At 52.7% G+C, this 17,643-nt stretch overlaps 1 protein-coding gene and 1 long non-coding RNA gene across 5 annotated transcripts; one reads left to right on the forward strand and one right to left on the reverse strand.

The window, feature by feature from the left end:
- Positions 1-49: 49 nt before the first annotated feature.
- On the reverse strand, positions 50-12,761 carry TNFRSF1A (TNF receptor superfamily member 1A). 4 transcript variants are annotated; one of them, XM_045060763.1, is made up of 10 exons: positions 12,300-12,761; positions 4,693-4,846; positions 4,315-4,443; positions 3,959-4,108; positions 3,645-3,723; positions 2,061-2,134; positions 1,824-1,934; positions 1,489-1,517; positions 1,038-1,317; positions 50-947 (listed from the first exon to the last, which is right to left on the reverse strand). In XM_045060763.1, the coding sequence occupies exons 1-10, from the start codon at positions 12,336-12,338 to the stop codon at positions 631-633; spliced, it is 1,362 nt and encodes a 453-aa protein (XP_044916698.1). In that variant the 5' UTR covers positions 12,339-12,761; the 3' UTR covers positions 50-630.
- LOC109501436 lies at positions 1,815-2,310 on the forward strand. Its single transcript, XR_002159484.2, has 2 exons — positions 1,815-1,955; positions 2,135-2,310. It is a non-coding gene; the product is annotated as an uncharacterized LOC109501436 (long non-coding RNA).
- Positions 12,762-17,643: the final 4,882 nt, after the last annotated feature.

The raw sequence follows: 17,643 nt of genomic DNA on the forward strand, positions 1-17,643 counted from the left end.
CAGTCTCTGCCCCAGCCTCCCACACCCACCACTCAGAAGGACCACTCCGTCCAGGAGCAGAGCTTTAATTCCAGAGTTTTAGTGTATTTACAAAAGTCCACAGCTCCTGCTGGCCGCCCCATTGTTCTGTGCCTGCCCCTGCCTTCGGACAGGTCAGCTCACCCTGTGCTTGTCCAGGCAGGGGGCAGAGGCGTGCCCAGTTTCTATTAGTGTAACATAATTGATAAAAAAGATTGCTTATCTACTATGACAAGGGCCCAGGGATCACCCAGAGGCCCCGAAGCTGTGTTGCTGGGTTTTCCAAACCCAAAGTGGGTGATGAGGCATGGCGCCCCTCATCTCTACAACCACAAGCTGGGGCTCCTGGCACACTCAGCCTCTCTCAGGATCACACGCACACATCTGTCACACACACAAGGCTGACCCTCCGGCAGTGCTCCGAAAACGGAGAAAATTCTGTGTACACTGAGGGAGTAGCACCAAGTAGGTGGCTGCCAGCTTCTGCCTGCCCCTTCGTGTCCCTTGTCCAGAAAGAGGGGATCCGGAGGGCACCTCGCACCGTCCTTCTGGGCCGCCCCGACTGTAGGCAGCGGTCCTCAGAGCAGGCCCCTCACGGGGCGGGGCGTGGCCTCACCGGAGGAGGCGGGGCGCGGGCGACAGGGAGGCGGGGGCGCACAGCGCCTCCTCGATGTCCTCCAGGCAGCCGAGCAGGTCCATGTCACGGAGCACGCGGCCCAGCAGCTCCAGCGTGGCTTCGCGTCGTGGCGTGCGTCGCCGCCAGGCCGCCAGCATGCTGTAGTGCGCCTCGCGCAGGCAGCGCCCGTTCTGCAGCTCCAGCCGCTCGATCTCGTGCTCGCTCAGCCCCAGCCGCCGCACGAACTCCTTCCAGCGCGACGGGGGCACGCCGTCCACCACCGCGTACAGCGTCGCCGGGTCGGCGGGATCCGCTGCGAGGAAGCCGGGCGGTGAGCCTCTGGCCGCGGAGGCGGCCCCGCCCGTCCCCTCGCGCGCACGCGCCCTCCAGGAGCTCCACCCACCTGCCCCTGCAAGGAGCTCACCTTCTGGGCGTTGAGTGTGGGTGCTGTCCTCCCACTTCTGAACTGGGGTGGAGATGGGGCTGGAGGCTGGAGCCGCGGAGAGGATGGGGCCAGCCCCCTGGTAGGGTGGAGCCATCTCTCTGGAGACGGATGCAGCCCTCAAATTAGCCCAGTCGCTAGGAGTGAAGGTGGGGCTGGGAGTGAAGGTGGGGCTGGGGCTGAAGGTGGGGCTGGGGATGGGACTGAAGCCTGGACCTGTGGCCAGGGGCTGAGGCTCTCCCTGAAAGAGAGAAGGCACAGCGTTAGTGGAGGAGAGGACAAACAGCCCGAACCTTCTTTATTTCTGGAGGGGGGTTGGAATTAAGGGTGACCGAGGGTCATTTAGGTATTACAAGATTGTAATGGACAATCAGCGGGAAAGACTGGGGGTAGGTTCCTGGTTTCATCTTACCTCTTTTGTAGGTGTTGATTTCCCACAAACTGAGAAAAAAGAAACCAAGCGTCACAAATTTCACTTCCTCTCTCAGCCCTGGCGCCCATACCGGGGCTGGCCCTGGGGACTTGTGGTGACATGCTTCAGGGCCAAAGTGGCCCCAGGGACAAGAGACCTACTGATGCATTGTGACCTCTCACCAAGCCATCAGGGCCACCTCCTGCCAGCGGGGTCCTCAGCAGCAAGCTAAGGGGACACTCCCTCATTTCCCTCCATGCTGATCCCTCTCACCCACTCAACCCCCTCCCACATCCCCCAGCAGCAAGCTTTCCCCTCCCAAGGGCCCCACTCACCAATGGAGAAGAGCTTGGACTTCCGCCGTTGGTAGCGGCACATTAAACCAATGGAGAAGGATAAAACGCAAATGCCGAAGAAGATCACGAGAGGCAGCAGCACTGTGGTGCCTGGAGGCGAGGCAGACTGTGGTGAGAGGAGAAGGGAAGCAGGAAGGGCAGGGCTGGCTGGGTAGGTGGAGGGGCAAGGATTAGGAGAGGGCAGGTGAGCATGGGAAGCAGGTTATTTCTCCTCACCTGGGTCCTGAGGGTCCTTAACAGTTTCCACGATGGGTACGCACAACTTCGTACACTCTGTGTTTTTCTTACAGCTGAAAGAAGAGATCGCACAGGTACATAGGGGCCCTCCCCCAAGAGGAAGACAGGGGAAAAAGGAAAAAGAAGAAAACTCCATACTGTTGGAAATTTCTTTGCTTTCCAAACATTTTAGCTATCTCTTGAAATAATGGAAATTAAACCTCTCCTGACTCAGAGGAATGTAACGCAAGCCAATCACAAAATCATTTCCTTTTAGAATTGGAAGTAATCTCAAGGAGGCTGTGTAGAAAGAACTAATTCAAAGCAGTAAGGGGCAGGGTGTGAATTCCAGTCCATTCGTTGGCTGGCACTGTGACTCCAAGCATGTCATTTAACCTGTAAGCCTCAGTTTGCTCATCAGTAAAGTAAGACCCTTACCCACCTGTCAGAATTGAGAAGTGAGATCATTATGCCTGGCATATAGGAAGCACTCGATAAATGGTGGCTGTCACTGAACTGTTGTGAGAATCCCATGGCAAAGAGAGGTTGGAGAGCTTTTTCTTGAGATGACATTGCTAGTGACAATCCCTGACTTTGTGGAAAGAGGGGTCAAACATGCATGTGAAAATTTTAAAAAGACTTATTTTGGGGGGCAGCCAGAGAACACTCTAGAACAAGCACATCTTCCCCCCGCTGGAAGCTGTCACTGGGCAGCAGGAGTAATGAGAACTCCATGGGGGGCTAGAAGGAACTTGGGAAGGTCAATGCTCCGCAGGAAGAGGCGACCTCACAAACTCACAGTGAGAACCACATGGAATGAATGTAAAAGCTCTTTGAAGGAGAAAAGACACTTAGTAGAAAAAGAAAACAAATAGTTTGGTGTTACTTTATAGCTGTACAGCTTTGCCAAGTGGATGTCATTATCCTTACTTTAAAGGTAAGAAAACTAAGGTTCAGAGATGTTAAGTAACTTGCCCAAGGTCACACATAAGTGGCTAGGCTGAGATTTGAACTTGTAGAGCCCTCAGAGTTCCTTCTTTGCAAGCAAGTATGCAAGAACAGACCCTGTGGAGCCAAAAGAAGTGAGGAGGCCTGAACAGAGACTGGGGAAGAAATACCATACTGCCTCAAAGATGCCATCACTAAAAAGCACCATCATTTACATACTACATACACACACAGAGCTGCCAGTTAAACCATGATACATCATCAATTGTAAGATGCAGTCTGATTTCAGAGACATGAAAATGTGCGTCCTAGAATCCATGAACTATATGTAGTAGACCCTGTCACCCCAAAATCCAAATATCTAAGTTCAAAGAACTGCAAGTCCGTGGAGTATGAGCCTCTATTCCCAAAGACTTCTTCAGATTTTAGGAACAATTCTGGCGGGGGGTCGGGAGGGCAGGAAGAAGGACTGTCTGGTGTTTTGACACCAAGAGTCAACCAGTCAGTAAGAACCAGAGCATCCTGGGCTGTCTCCCTTGCCCTGCTGGTGGCTCTCACCTGCAGCCACCCCATTCGCCGCCCCACCCCAAGCCCCCTCACCCGATCCAGTGCCCAGCAGCCAGTGGAGATACTCACTTAACACAAGAGACGCATTCATTCCCTCTAAGAAAGAACCCCGCGTGGCAGGTGCATACAGTATTCTGTGTCTCCTTGCCTGTGGGGAGAGATACAATACAGCTAGAGGAGGGGCACCCTGCACCAAGGACCACAGGGAAAGCTAGGAGGGGCAGGGGGCAGATGGCCAGAATGGTCCCACAGACTTCGGGAGTGGGAAGGAGAGGAAGTGTGGGGTCAGGGGGCTGGGGTACAGAAAGGCAGAGGCCTTTCCCCTGAGACAGGGCCAACCCTGGGGCAGGGAGCGGGGCCGGGCTATGGAGAGCTGTGCTCACAGGAGATCTGCACCGTGCCGTTGAGGCAGAGGCTGCAGTTTAGGCACTGGAAATGGGTTTCACTCCAGTAATACCGGTACTGGTTCTTCCTGCAGCCACACACGGTGTCCCGGTACACTGTGCAAGGAGATATCTCCACCTGGTACATTTCTGGAGGGGGGAGGAGACAGGGTGTGAGCACAACCTCCCCCCCCCCCCACCGAGTGTGTCTTTCTCTGTACACACGCCCACACCCCTGCACTCAATTATGCATGCACATTCCTGTGTTTGCCCTCACACACAGACAGGTGAGCCCACTGCTCTAACACATCCGCCTGACATTCCATTTAGAGCCCTCGCCACCTCCTGAGACTCACCTTTTCGGCATTTGGAGCAGCTAAGGCACTGTCTGAGGTAGTTCTCTGAAGCAGTAAATGTGCCATTTTCACATTCTCTGCAGTCCGTGTCCAGCCCTGGGCCCGCACAGTCATTGTACAGGTAGGTCCCTGTGATGGGGGATCAGTTAGGTTGCAGCGGGAGCTCAAGGAAGGAGCCCTATGCTAGAGAGAATAGCCAGGGCCACGCCTCTGAAGTCTGTAAGAGAGGAAAGAAGGGAGAAAATCCCAGCCCAGAAGAGGCAGCAAAGTTAGGAGCCTGGAGGTCAGAGATCCCCAAGTTCTAGAATATCTGGAAAAAGCAAAGGAAGAAGGAGGACCCCGTAACTGAGGTGATTCACTGTTCCCACTTTCTCCTACCTTTGTGGCACTTCGTACAGCAAATGGAATTATCTTGAGGGTGAATATATTTTCCTTGGGGACATGGAATAGCTCTCTTCTCCCGGTCCCTGAGGTGAGGGACCAGTCCAGTAACCCTTAATGGGTATATTTCCACCAACAGAGCCAGAAGTACCTGGGGAAGAATCAGACAGAGGAGATCCTATCAGGAGAGGGAGGGTGGGAACCCTAGAGGTAGCAAGTTCAAAGCCTTCCCAGCTCAAGTCCTTTCTCAGTGGAACATTGCCCCGGGGCCATTCTTGCTCACACTGGATATCCTTCCTCTAAGCTTAGACAGCTGGCCCCATGGGATCTAGTGCTTAATTCTTCTCTAGTTGTTCTGTGTACTAATTTTTTTGTCCCTCCAAGTTAACACTAGTAGACCCCAGGCCTGGACTGTATTTTATCCTTATTTTCCCATAGCAGTTAACAGTGCTGGACACAGGGCGGGTGTTCGAGGAATGTTTTTTTTATTGGGAACTGGTTACCTCAATTGGGGCCCTTACTTCCAACAAGGAGCCTTAAGGATATTAAAGTGGTGTTTCTCCTTCTGGGTGCTATGTTCACAGTGTGTTCACTTTGTAAACATCCACAGAGGTGAGCAGTTAGATCTGTGCACTTTCCCGGATTGCGTAATTCCAGTAGAAAGGGTATGTTTATAAAATCAGATTGGAGGGGGCACCTGGGTGGCTCAGTTGGTTAAAGCGTCCAACTAGACTCTTGGTTTCGGCTCATGATCTCACGGTTCACGCCCCATATCTGCTCTGCACTGACAGCAATGGAGCCCGCTTAGCTGGGATTCTCTCTTCCTCTCTCTCTGCCCCTCCCCTATTTGCGCTCTCTCTCTCTCTTTCAAAATAAACAAATAAATAAATAAACAGATAAATAACTAAAACTTTAAAAATAAATAAAATCAGATTGGAGTGGAAGTAAGTGACGTTTCTGTGGGCACCATTTGTAGGGAGTGGGCAAAAGGAAGAGTTTCTTTATAAATCTGTATCAAAACCTCACTCAGGATTCTGCCCTCAGACCTCATGCTGCATCCCCTTCCACCACTAAATCTGCACAAATACCCCAGGTTGGCCAGGGCAAACGGGGAGGGCAGTAAAAGGGAAAGTTTCAAGGTGGGAATGAGGTAGGAGATTGACAAAGTTTAGGTCCAGGCAGGATTGGAAAAAGGCATGTAGGTTACATACAATGTATGTATCCAGAGGCTGGTGATCGGGCTCAGGTGACCATCAAGTCAGGAGCTGAGGATGGGCCGGAGTCCTGATGCCCTCTGCACACAGGGGCATTCTGAGAGGCACCTTTGACAGCCTCAGGGCAAGCGATGCCCTTTGCACACAGGGGCATTCTGAGAGGCACCTTTGACAGCCTCAGGGCAAGCGATGCCCTTTGCACACAGGGGCATTCTGAGAGGCACCTTTGACAGCCTCAGGGCAAGCCCTCAGCAGCTGAATCACTTGCCCAGTTCTGGCTTCAGAGCCAGGGACAGCAAAGCCAGGAGTCAGTGTTGAGCTCCAGCCTAGACTTTTTTCCTTGATCTCTTAATCAGCCTCTTTCTGGCTTTTCCTGGGTCTTGATTTTCTTTTTTTTTCCCTCTGCTATAAGAGCTGCTTTATGTAAAGATAAGAGGATGTCCTCAAAGCATGTTAAAATTGGAGAAAAACAGACTAATCTGATCACAGAAACCCCAGTCCGAGACAGGACAGCACAGCAGCCCACAGCCCGGTAGGCAGGCAGGCAGGTCGTGCTTGCCCTGAGTCACCCTCTGGGAGACACTGCAGCCTGGAAGCTGGAGCCTCAGCCACAATCAGAAGCCACACTGAGAAACAGAGCAGCGGCCAAGGCAGGGCTGCGCTCCCCTACTCAGAGAGCAGTCCCCTCCCTGAGCCACTCCAGCATGCCGTCTCCCCTGAACAAGACAGGGGCGTCCAGGGCCACAGGAATAATTCAGGGTGGTTATGGGAAGAACTTCCCAATCCTGAAATTGTGGTTCCTTTCCCCGAAGAGCTCTCAGGACCCAAGGTTACTGGCACTTGAAATTCCATGCAGGGCCCCCTCCTGCAGGAGCAAAGCCAACCGGCAGAGACAAAGTCAGGAAGAAAAACTGGGGGCTCCAGTTCTGCCTCCCCCCACCCCCCACAGCATTGGTGGGGAGCCTTTCAGGGACCACAGGCCTGTGAGGAGTAAGCTTCCAAGGAAGGACAGAGGGAGGGAGGGAGAGAGGCTTTCTCAAGCCTAGCATCCCCCTGCGTCTCCAGCACTTTGGGGGTTAAGTCAGATCCGGGAAAGAGAAATCTTTTCCCAGCAACTCCGCCCAGTGACTCAGGCCAGGGAGGGAGGGCATCTAGGGGAAGGGAGATAGAACCAGCAGCTTCCCCAGCTCCTCAAGGGTCATGAGTCAGCACGAAGGCTGAAGGGACCAGCCAGCAATGAGAACCCCATCTGAGCCCTTTCTCCTGTGGGCCAGGCTCTCCTTCCAACCCCCACTCGGAGCACACTTCCTCCCCCTGCCACCCTCCCCTTCAAAAGAGTCGGCAACAGACCCCTGTCCCACTTGGCCCGCATATTTCGGGAAATGGCCCCCTCTCCCAATCCATCCCAAAGGGAAGTCTCCTCAACCCCTGGCTTCCTCCCAGCGGGTCACTACCCACCCCCACTGAGGGGCCACTCAGCTCTTTCTCCGCCCCTCAGCATCCTTCCTTTAGAACAGGCCCCACCCGGGCTCCTCCTCCCCATCCAACCAGTCCCCAACCGACCAGCCCTTTCCCTGGATTCTCACAGGAGGCCTCTGACAACCCCCAGTTCCAAAAGGAAGTAAACTAAGGCTGCCCTCCCACCCGGGGTTCACTGCATTCCCACAGCCTGACTGATTCTGGCCAGTTGGATTGGGTTTGGGGACCTCCCTGGGGTCCCCAAACAATCCTTAGGAAATAAGGCCAGTTCTGAGTCTCCATAGTCCCTCCCTGCAAGTCCACTGGCAGCACAGGAAAAACTCCAGAGCCCTGAACGCCCACTTCCAGGAGTAAGGAGGCAGGCAAGAAGGGATGTAAGACAGCCAGCACTATTTCCCAGGTCTCTCATAGTCCCCAGCAGTGCCCCAGCCAGCCTGCTCTTGACCCCTCCTAGCCAGGGCCTCAGGCCCCCACCAGTCCACACCAGCTGGCTCTGGGGAGCGTGTCCTTCTTAGCAGCTGCACCTTGCAGCTGAATTAGGAGGTGAGCTCTGAGAGCAAAGACCCTAGCCAGCCTGCACCTGTCGCCTGGAGCAGGGGAAGGGCAGGAAGCTGGGAGGTGCCTGGGGAGAGACAGTTGAGGGGGTGGCCCAGCACCCCTCCAACTCCCCCACAACTTCCGCTTGGGGAGACTTTAAAGTGAGACTTCCTGTACCAGGGCTGCAGAGGGGGCGGAGAGGATGAGAGCAGAGCGACCCTGTGGTCTAACCCTGACCCGGCACCTCATGACCTAGCTGTGCCCTTCCCCTGCATTAATTTGTTCACGAAATTAAAACGTGTTTGTTCTTTTAATGTCAATCTTCGGGGAGTTTATGACAGCTTCTCCTCCAAGAGCTCGGTTGAGATCCCACCTCCCTCCGCTGAAGCCCTCCATTAATGCCGCTTCCTCCTCTTGAGCTCATTAGATGCCCAGCCCCCTGTGAAGACCAATAACAGGAATTAACTATATCTACTTTGGGATCTTATTATAATTATCCTGAGCGTGTAGATATGATCTCCCCGAAAGGACCATAAACTCTTATGAGATAAGCGATCAGAAAGAGTGTGTGTGGTCAGAAATAGTGTCTTATGGTCCTGGTATCTTCCCAGCCCCCAAAACCAAAGGAGCAGAATAATCATTGATTGGCCAATCTAACGACTCATCTGTCTTCCACTCCAGTCGAAGCCAGTGACTCCCAGAGAGGGAAATAGAAGAGTCAGGGCTCCCGTGAAGGAACATACTCATCTCCAGGGGAGAGTGGTCAAACTATGCTCACTCCTTCCCACACGCATGCACACACACGCACACTCCCTTTTGAGTATCACTGGTGAATGATCCGAAGGCAGATAAGAGTTTGAGAAGCCCTGCTCTAGTCTGTTAGGTATGCACTTCAGTTAGCTGTTCCCAGACCCTCAACATGCCCCAAACCTAGTTCATCAATCTCTTGGTCTAGACAAATGTTACACCACCAACTTCTCAGCACCCACAGTGTGAGAGCTTTGCCACCCTTCTCTCCTCAAGGTCCCCCGTCCCGATCCTGTGGCCATCCAGCCTGTCAGTTCATCTCGCCAGTCCGTCTTCCATGATCTCTCAGTCCTGTCCATAACCATGGGTTGCCTCACGCTCACATTATTGCAACTGTCTTCCAGCTGATGGCCCAGCCACCAGCCTCTTTCCTGCTCCAATCCATCCTACGCACTTTATCTGTGTTCACGCTTCAACTTGCACCCACATGTGTGGGAATCTTCTTCTCCAGAGCCTGACCTTGAACATCAGTTCCACACAAGTCACTCCTTCCCTGTGTATTTGCAGAGGTACCTCACTGCTATTCTGAACACACTCCCAGCTGCCATGGGTCTTTCAGAGAACTGCTTCTGAATGAATGAATGAATGAATGAATGAATGAATGAATTCCTCGAATTCCTCTACTTGGGACCACATTCAAAGTCTCTCTCATCCCCGCTCCCACTCCCTCCAATTTTCTCATTCTCACATCTTCTTGTTCCTCAACATGGTCCTTCCATCTCCAGCCAAGGTGTTCAGCTTCCTGCCACCACCATCTCCAACACAAAATCCCACCTCTCCATTCCCCTACTCTCCCTCAAACCAGTCTCCCTTCTTTCTAGCCACGCTGCCAGTCAGTGACTTTGAATCTCAACTCCAAATCCACTTTTCTATGAGGCTTTCTCTTCCTCATTCCATCTGACCAATGCCTGTTCCTCGAGTCATTCCATAGAGTTAGGGAGCATCACATGGGCACCAGGTCCCATATAGCTGCTAGGGACCTAGTGAATTCACGCCACTCATGCTGTCAAGCTCTCAGCCAGGTCAGAGACAATCCATTCATTGTAGGCTCTGCAGTCTATGCAGGAGGGGTTCCTGGGGCAGAGACACCAGAGACGAGGCCAGCTAAGCAAGAAAAAGCAGCTGAATGATGCTCATTCCCTTCCCTGGTCCTGCCTCCCATCCGTGTCCCAGGGCACCACATCAAAACGCTTTTGTGGATATTCTCCCCAGACTGTTCTGAGCTCATTTTTTTGCTGTAAGCCATCTTGGCTCCCAGACTGCAAGCTCTTTGAGAACAGCAAAATCCTAGGAGCTTTGCCACACTCTCTCCTGTATTCTTCTCCACTACCTCCCACACACACACCCACACGCATACTCTGGTGCATGCGGTATTGCCCAGTGACTGGTGAGCAATTGAAAACAGCTCAGGCCTTTCATTCCTTCTCTTTCCCCTCCAGCTCCAAGCTGAACTTGGGTCCCTTCACAGCCAACCTCCCACCTGCCATCTTCCGCCCCTGCCACCAGGCACTTCCCTTTATCTCTTCAGGCCTCCTCTGTCTTCCAAGCACAGGAGCCCCCGAGTAATCCCTACTATACTAACAAAACAAATCTAACGCTTACTGAGTGCTTTCTATTTGCTAGACCTTATTCTTCTACTAGAATGTAGACTCCATGGGGGCAGAGATTTCGTTCACTGCTGTCACCCCAGCACTTAAAATAATGTCTAGCACAGACCCAGCACTTAATACTTTGAAGATCTAACACGCAGTAGACCCTTGAACAATGCAGAGATTAGGAGCGTCAGCACCCCCCCCCCACTTAATCACAAATCCACGTATAACTTTTGACTCCCCCCAAAACTTAACTAATAGCCTACTGTTGACTGGAAGCCTTACCGATAACATCAACAATTGATGAACACATACTTTGTGTGTTATGTGTATTATATGCCGCATCCTTACAAGAAAGTAAGCCAGAGAAAAGGAAATGTTAGTAAGAAAATTAGAAAAAGAAAATATGTTTACAGTACTGTATTTAATGGGAAAGAAATCCACATATAAGTGGACGTGCACAGTTCAAACCCATGTTTGTTCAAGGGTCAACTGTGTGTCAATCTATTTAATCTTCAAAACACCATTAGGAAGTAGTGATCATTATATCCATTTTAGAGATAAAGAAACTAAGACATGAAAGGTTACGTAGCCTGATCAAGTTCGGGCAGCTAGTCTGTGAGGGAGCCAGGATTTGAATCCAAGTGATGTACCCCCAAAGAGAGAAGAGAAGACAAGGCAGTCGGATGGGGGCTGAGGGAGCCTGGGAGAAGGACAGGCTTGAGAGAAGTCATGAGACAGGCTGGGGAGACAGGAGGTGAGACAGTGAGAATAAGAGTAAGAACTCAGGTTGAGAGAGAGGTGCTGCACGGGGAATCACGGTCTGGAGACATGGACTCCCAGCAGAAAAGAGAGGGAGAGGGAGGCACCAGAGAGAAAAAGGTTCAGAAAGGAGACTTCTGGGGAAACCAACAGAAAAGGAAGAAATGGTTAGTAGAGACAGGACAAGACCCAGAGAGGACAGTGCGGAAGATGGGGGCCAGAGACAGGCAGGGGCCCAGGAGAAACTGGCCAACCACAGGCCAGGAAAATCCGCCCTACTAGGTGGGGGACAGGGGCTCCCGGTATCGCACAGGCTGACTCCAGGACATGCAGGGAGATGGAGGATACATTGAAACAAGGCTGAGGCACAAGAAAGGGACATTTTCCAGTGACGAAAACAACTTTCTACTAACTTCCCCAAACTGATCTGTGGAAGAAGAAACGAAGAGATTGTTGTTTGGGTCTGTGGGGAGGGGGCTGAAGGCTGGCCACAGGGTCGGGGACCAGGTGGAGGCGCTGGCAGCTGTCTAGAGTCAGTCCAACGGAGGGCACCCGCCTAGAAGCTGAGCCAGAAGCAGAGAGTGGGGAATGCCAGCAGGTGGGCGTCCTGGCCCTGGGGGGCTCTCCACTGCCCTGTCCCTATCCGGTTCCCACTCCACTCCCAAATACCCCCTCTCCACACGGGCACACACACACAGCATCCCAAACTTACCCACCAGCCCATCTCCATTCCCGGACTCAGTTTCCCCCTTCACTAGCATCCAACTCCTACGCCCTGCCAAGGTTTGTTCAGCCAGAGTCCACGGGCAGCCTCACCTCTCCCACCCCACACACACCGGCTGGCCAGCTGACCGGAGGACAGAACTCTGAATCATCTGGACTCCGAGAGGACGAAACGTCCTTCTTCCACTCCTTTCCTTACCCTTCCGAAATGCGCCCCGCCTCCGGGGATCACCTGCCCCCACATTCCTGGCCACCCAAAGCCCAGCAAACTTCCTTGGCTGTCCTCGGGTTCCCTTTCACCCTCGGCCTTGCCTCCGACTCAGAGCAGGCCTCAGAATGGGAAACCCGAACTTCTGGCCGAGTCTGAAGTTGGGCCACACCGGCCGAAGGTCGGGGCCCGGGGCGAGGGCCACTCCACTCCGGCGGGGCGGCGCCCTCCCCCCTCCTCCCCCCAGCCCCCAGCCCACTAGGCCCTCGTCCCGGGTCTTACCAGTGGCTGCAGCAGGCCAGGGACGGTGGGGAGGCCCATGTCCGGCCAGTTGTGGCTTCTCACTCCCCCATCAGGGCTCAGGCAGTGGCGGCGGCGGCGGCGGCGGCGGCGGCGACCGGAGTCCGGGATGCGCGGGGTCGGGAGGTCCCAAGAAGAGCCCGCACCCCGGGGAGGGAAGCTGAGCGGGATGGGGTTGGGGTGAAGGTCACCGCCTGATCCCAAGGACCTCACACCCCGAAGGCCAGAGCCGGAGCCGAGTCCGAAGAACTGGGAGAAAACTAAAGCAGAAAGGAGAGTGGAGGTAGAAGGGAAGGGAGAGTGGCAGATGGGGTGTTGCAACTTCGGGACAGGAAGAGCCTGGGGGAGGAGACAGGAGGAGGCGGGAGGAGGGGGCGAAGGTCTTTAACCCTTCGTAGCTCAGTCAGAGGCGCCAGAGTCCCGGATCCAGCAGCCTGGTGCCCGCAACCCACCAACCGGACCCCTCCCGACCCCCCCCCCCCCCCCCCACGGCGCGATAAGCCCCTCCCTCCTCACCCAGTCACCCGGCCTTCCCCACGTGAACAGCACTGGAACGATTCAGGGCTTTGGAGTCAAACTCACTGGGTTTCAGTTCAGAATCCTCTGCCTTTGAGCTGGGGGTGGTCTGGGACAAATAACCAACACTCTGTGGGTCTGTTTTCCAGTTTGTGAAATGGAGAGAGAGCACCTAGCTCATGGGGTTACTGTAAGGACTGACTGAGACAGGACAGGTAAGCATAGGATCCATGACAGGTACTCGGTGTTCCTTAAGAACTCCTCCCTTAGCCCCAGAGTTCTCCACCGACACCCCAAATCTCTCGCTTTCTTGGGAATTTACCCCTCCGACCCAAACTCAAACTTGGAGTAAACCCAAACCCTAGTTTTCTGCCCTCACTGGGGCCCTAATACCACCCCCCCAATCTGGTGCTCATTCACTCTCTGCCGGGCTGGAACCCCCCCAGGCGCTGATGTGGCTCTGCCGCAAAAAAAAAAAAAAAAAAAAAAAAAAAAAAACGAACGCAAAATCTCCACCAAGCCTCCTTTATTGACAGTAACAATGCCTAGCCCACCTACATGGGAAAAATGCTGTCATGAGGCTTGATGAGATAATTATTCGTGAAAATCACAGATACCTGGATCAGGTATTACCAGTATATTCTCAGTGCCCCCTTTCCCAAATACTCTGATACATCAATCCAAATTGACCTTAGACATAATCTGCTACAGCACCTTGTTTTATAGATTAATCGTGTGGTTCTTTTTTTTATTTAAAATTTTTTTATGTTTAATTTTGAGAGAGAGACAGAGAGCTAGTGGGGGAGAGGCAGAGAGGGGGAGACACAGAATCCGAAGCAGGCTCCAGGCTCCGAGCTGTCAGCACAGAGCCCAACACAGGGCTCAAACTCACAACCCGTGAGATCATGACCTGAAGCGAAGTCTCAGAGAAAACCGAGGCCTGGGGACACACAAGGCATGTTCTCTGCACCGCCAGCTGAAACCCCCGAGCCCCAACTTCAGTCCAAGGGCCCATTTTGCTATGATAGACACATTGCCACTTTTCTATCCGTCCCCTTGAGTCAGACACCACACTCTGACTCTGGGTATTTCATGCCACCCCCATTTGTGCAGGGTCTCTCCCAGATGAATTCCACAAGGCTACAACGTTCACCCAAATATCCTATAGGCACAATGACCTTCACTATACCCCATCCAGGCCCAAGGTCCTCCATCTACTGAGGTTGCTAGAAATGCAGGGAGACTGGAGGGTGAGGTCCTAGGTCTTTGTGACTTGGAATCAGAGCTCCTGGTTCCCTCTCCCCTTGATCTTCCAGCTGACCCCACACTTTAGACTCCACACTCCCTGGCTCTCCCTGGCCTCCCCTTTTTGATTCCAAGAGTAGGACATCTGTAGATGACAGTGGAGCTCAGATGCCTCCCATCTCTCTCTGGCTGACTTCACTCCACCCCATCCTCCAGCTTCCAAAGAAAAAAGTGCTTACCATATATGAAGCATTCAGTAAGTGGTAGCAATGTTAAGAGTTGCACAATTAGTCGCGCCTGAGTGGCTCAGTCCGTCAAACACTGACTTCAGCTCAGGTCATGATTTCACGGTTTGTGAGTTCAAGCCCCACGTTGGGCTCTGTGCTGACAGCTCAGAGCCTGGAGCCTGCTTCAGATTCTGTGTCTCCCTCTCTCTCTGCCTCTCCCCCGCTAGCTCTCTGTCTCTCCCTCAAAAATAAACACAAAAATTTTTCAATAAAAAAAAGTTGCACAATTAATAGTATTCACAATTAATAACTTTAATGTCCTAATTTTTAGTGTTACAAGGAATTTTTAATAGTCTGTGTCAGTTGTCAAAGCCATTATATGTAGCCTGGTGCAAAAAGAGAGTTTCTTTCATTGTTTAGGATAAATGTGTATTTACTTTAAATTTTGAAAAATATGATATTAATTTGTTCAATAAATTCTGTTTTTAAAAAAATGGTTTGGGGAACCTGGGTGGCTCAGTCGGTGCAGCAACTGACTTCGGCTCAGGTCATGATCTCATGGCTTGTGAGTTAGAGCCCCGATGGCCCTGTGTTGGCCTCTGTGCTGACAGCTCAGAGCCCGGAGCCTGCTTCAGATTCTGTCTCTTCCTCTCTCTCTCTGCCCCTCCCCTGCTCGTTCTCTTTCTCTGTCTCTCAAAAATAAATAAACGTTGAAACAAATGGTGAGGGATGGATGTTTGTAAGAACATGAAGGGCTGGGGTGCCTGGCTGGCTCGGTAGGAAGAGGATGCAAATCTTGATCTCCAGGTCAGGAGTTCAAGTCCTACCTCGGGTATAGAGATTATTACAAAAATAAATAAAAACTTAAAAAAAAAAAGGATTATGAAAGGCTAACTAATCTCATGGAGGAGGTGAGAATATAGCCATAATCCTTCCAGGGCAAAAAAGAAACAATGGAGGGAGAGAATGGAGAGATGGGGAAATAGCAGAGGGGCGACTAGGGGATGATGGAATTGGCCGTTATGGCTTGTAGAGCAATGGATGAAGACAGAAGAGCAGAGACCCCTCCCCATCACATGTCGCACACACCCCCACAGCAGCACAGAGTGATCGCAAAGGCACTGGATTCCAAGTCAAGGTGACGTGGGTTCTAGCCCCAGCCCTGCCATCCAACTCCATGTGTGGCACGGAGACATGGTGGGTCATAGCAGGAGACCTGGCTCCAAGCTGGGTCTGTAAGAATCATGAACTTGGGCAAGTCACTTCACCTGCTAACCTGCCCTAGATGGAAAAGGAGGCAACCTAAAGCCTTTCTTCTCTGACACCAATTCTAACTCCTAAACCATGGGGCCCACCGGTACGTACAGATAGGGCATGGAGATAAAGAAACTCCAGCATGGTTAGTAGGGGTGGGTGGTGGGGGTAGAGGAACTGATTGCCATCATCCATAATGAAGTCTGCCAGAGGAGAGGGGCTGGGCCTGGGGAGGGGCAAGGCCCAGGCTGGGCTGCGGCAGAAAGCAGACAAGAGGGCTCAGACGAGGACACCATTGGACACCAATGGTGGTTGTGACACCACCATTTCCCCCCATCAGTTTGAGTTCAGGAAAGGGAAGTCAGAAGTCCTCACGTCAGTTCCTGGTCACAACCTTTCTTACCTCTCCACTCCCTTCACCATCTCCCCCTCTTTCCCCAAGGTTCCCATGGCCCCCAGGACAGGGAGATTGTAACTGAGAGGGGTAAGACCAAGGCAGCAAGGGAAGTGTCCCCAAAGATGACGAGGAATAGTAACTTCCGGATGCCAGGTCTGATGCTAGAGAAAGGAACCAGGGTTCCCAAAACTGGGGTTCAACTCACACACCCCTCAGTTTATCCTTTATTAAAAGCGGCGTGGCGGGGGGGATTGCTGCTGCTGCTGCTCTCTCTGCAATGATGAGAGAATACAGCATAGCAGGCTTTGAAGTTCCAGAAGAAACTGGCCTGAGTCTCATCCTCTCACACCACCCCCACTACCGGACAGTTGATGGGGAGGTGGGCAGGTGAGGGCTTTATCTTACAGCTGCATGGAAGGTGGCACTCAGTGATCACAGAGGAGGATTACTGATGACAGTAAGTAAAGTTGGGGAGGACAAGAAAGTCCAGACAGTGGACGATGGTAAGTCATCCCAAACACTGCCCAGTAGGTCTCCCAAGGAGAGCAGCACCGTGACTTCGCTCTTGCACCCTAACCTGGTGATGGGCACCTAGCACGTGCTCAGCAATGCCCATGGAGGAGCTGGCAGCAAAGTTTGTCTCTGCCAATGCCCCTGAAGAATGTACCCTTCCATAGTGAAGCCAAGGGGTATGGAAGTCTGGGGCCCAGGGACTTGCATCCACTCCCTACACCCATACAGCCCTCCAGACATTCCTTATGCAACATACATTTGTTGAGCGCCTGCCTACTTGCTCCAAGCGGGACACTGGGCTAGACCCTGAGGATACATAAATGAACAAGATTCATTCCCTGACCACAAGGAGCTCACAGTCTAGCTGGGGAGGCAGACACAAGTGAACAAGAAGGTATGATGCAACATCAGCACCCCAAGGGACGTTATGCTGTGCTATGGGAGACCAGGGGAGAGGGAAGTGAGCAAATCTGGGGCAGACAAGAAAGGGCAGAAGGCTTCACATAAGTAGAGGTGTCTGAGTAGGGTTCTAAGGGATACACAGGAGTTCTCCAGATGGTGTGGAAAGCTTCCAGGCCGAGGAAATAGCTTGAGCAAATATGTAGAAGTATGAAAGACACAGAGGCATTGGGGTACGGCTCTGTGGGGGCACAGGCTAGATGAGGCTGGAAAAGGCCTGGAGCCAACTAGGAATGGCTAAGCCTTGACTACATTGGTCTGCTCCGGCCCCTGCCCTAGGAAGGGGAATTGCCCAAGAACGAACAAAGGGGGCTTTTGGGTGGGGTTCCCCACTCAAGTTCAAGAAGAGGATCAAATGTCTGTGTCACTGGAAAGCAGTGTGGCCAGGCCCGGGGTTGGCTTCAGTCATCTTTGGGTAGGAAACCTGTGCATGCCTTTGTGTGCCCTTGCTTGTGTTTTGTTTCCGGTCGCCAGTGGTTTCCTAGGAAGGTTCCTTGTCTAAGCTCCAAGTTTGGCTTGGCTGATCCCAGGGAAAAGAAGACTTGTTTGCACTTGGGTAGGGAAATCAGAGTCTTCTAGAGGCAGGACCAGAGGGCACAAGACAGAAGCCAGGGCAATTATGGGCAGGTTCCCTGGCCCCCGTTTCCTGGGCAATTTCTGTAGCCCCTTATCCACCCTGCTTCCCTCCCCCACACCAAAGGCAGTTAGGCAGCTC

Source organism: Felis catus, chromosome B4 (assembly GCF_018350175.1).
Source record: "Felis catus isolate Fca126 chromosome B4, F.catus_Fca126_mat1.0, whole genome shotgun sequence".
Classification (NCBI taxonomy): Eukaryota; Metazoa; Chordata; class Mammalia; order Carnivora; family Felidae; genus Felis; species Felis catus.

Bases quoted from the DNA above. Each gene is read 5' to 3' on its own strand.
- TNFRSF1A (XM_045060763.1), bottom strand. From the start codon at position 12,338: ATGGGCCTCCCCACCGTCCCTGGCCTGCTGCAGCCACTG. The intron at 1,935-2,060 runs GTGAGGAGAAAT...CCTCGCCTCCAG, and splicing joins TAAGGACCCTCAGGACCCAG to GCACCACAGTGCTGCTGCCT. The intron at 1,518-1,823 runs GTGAGTGGGGCC...CTTTTTTCTCAG, and splicing joins GTCCAAGCTCTTCTCCATTG to TTTGTGGGAAATCAACACCT.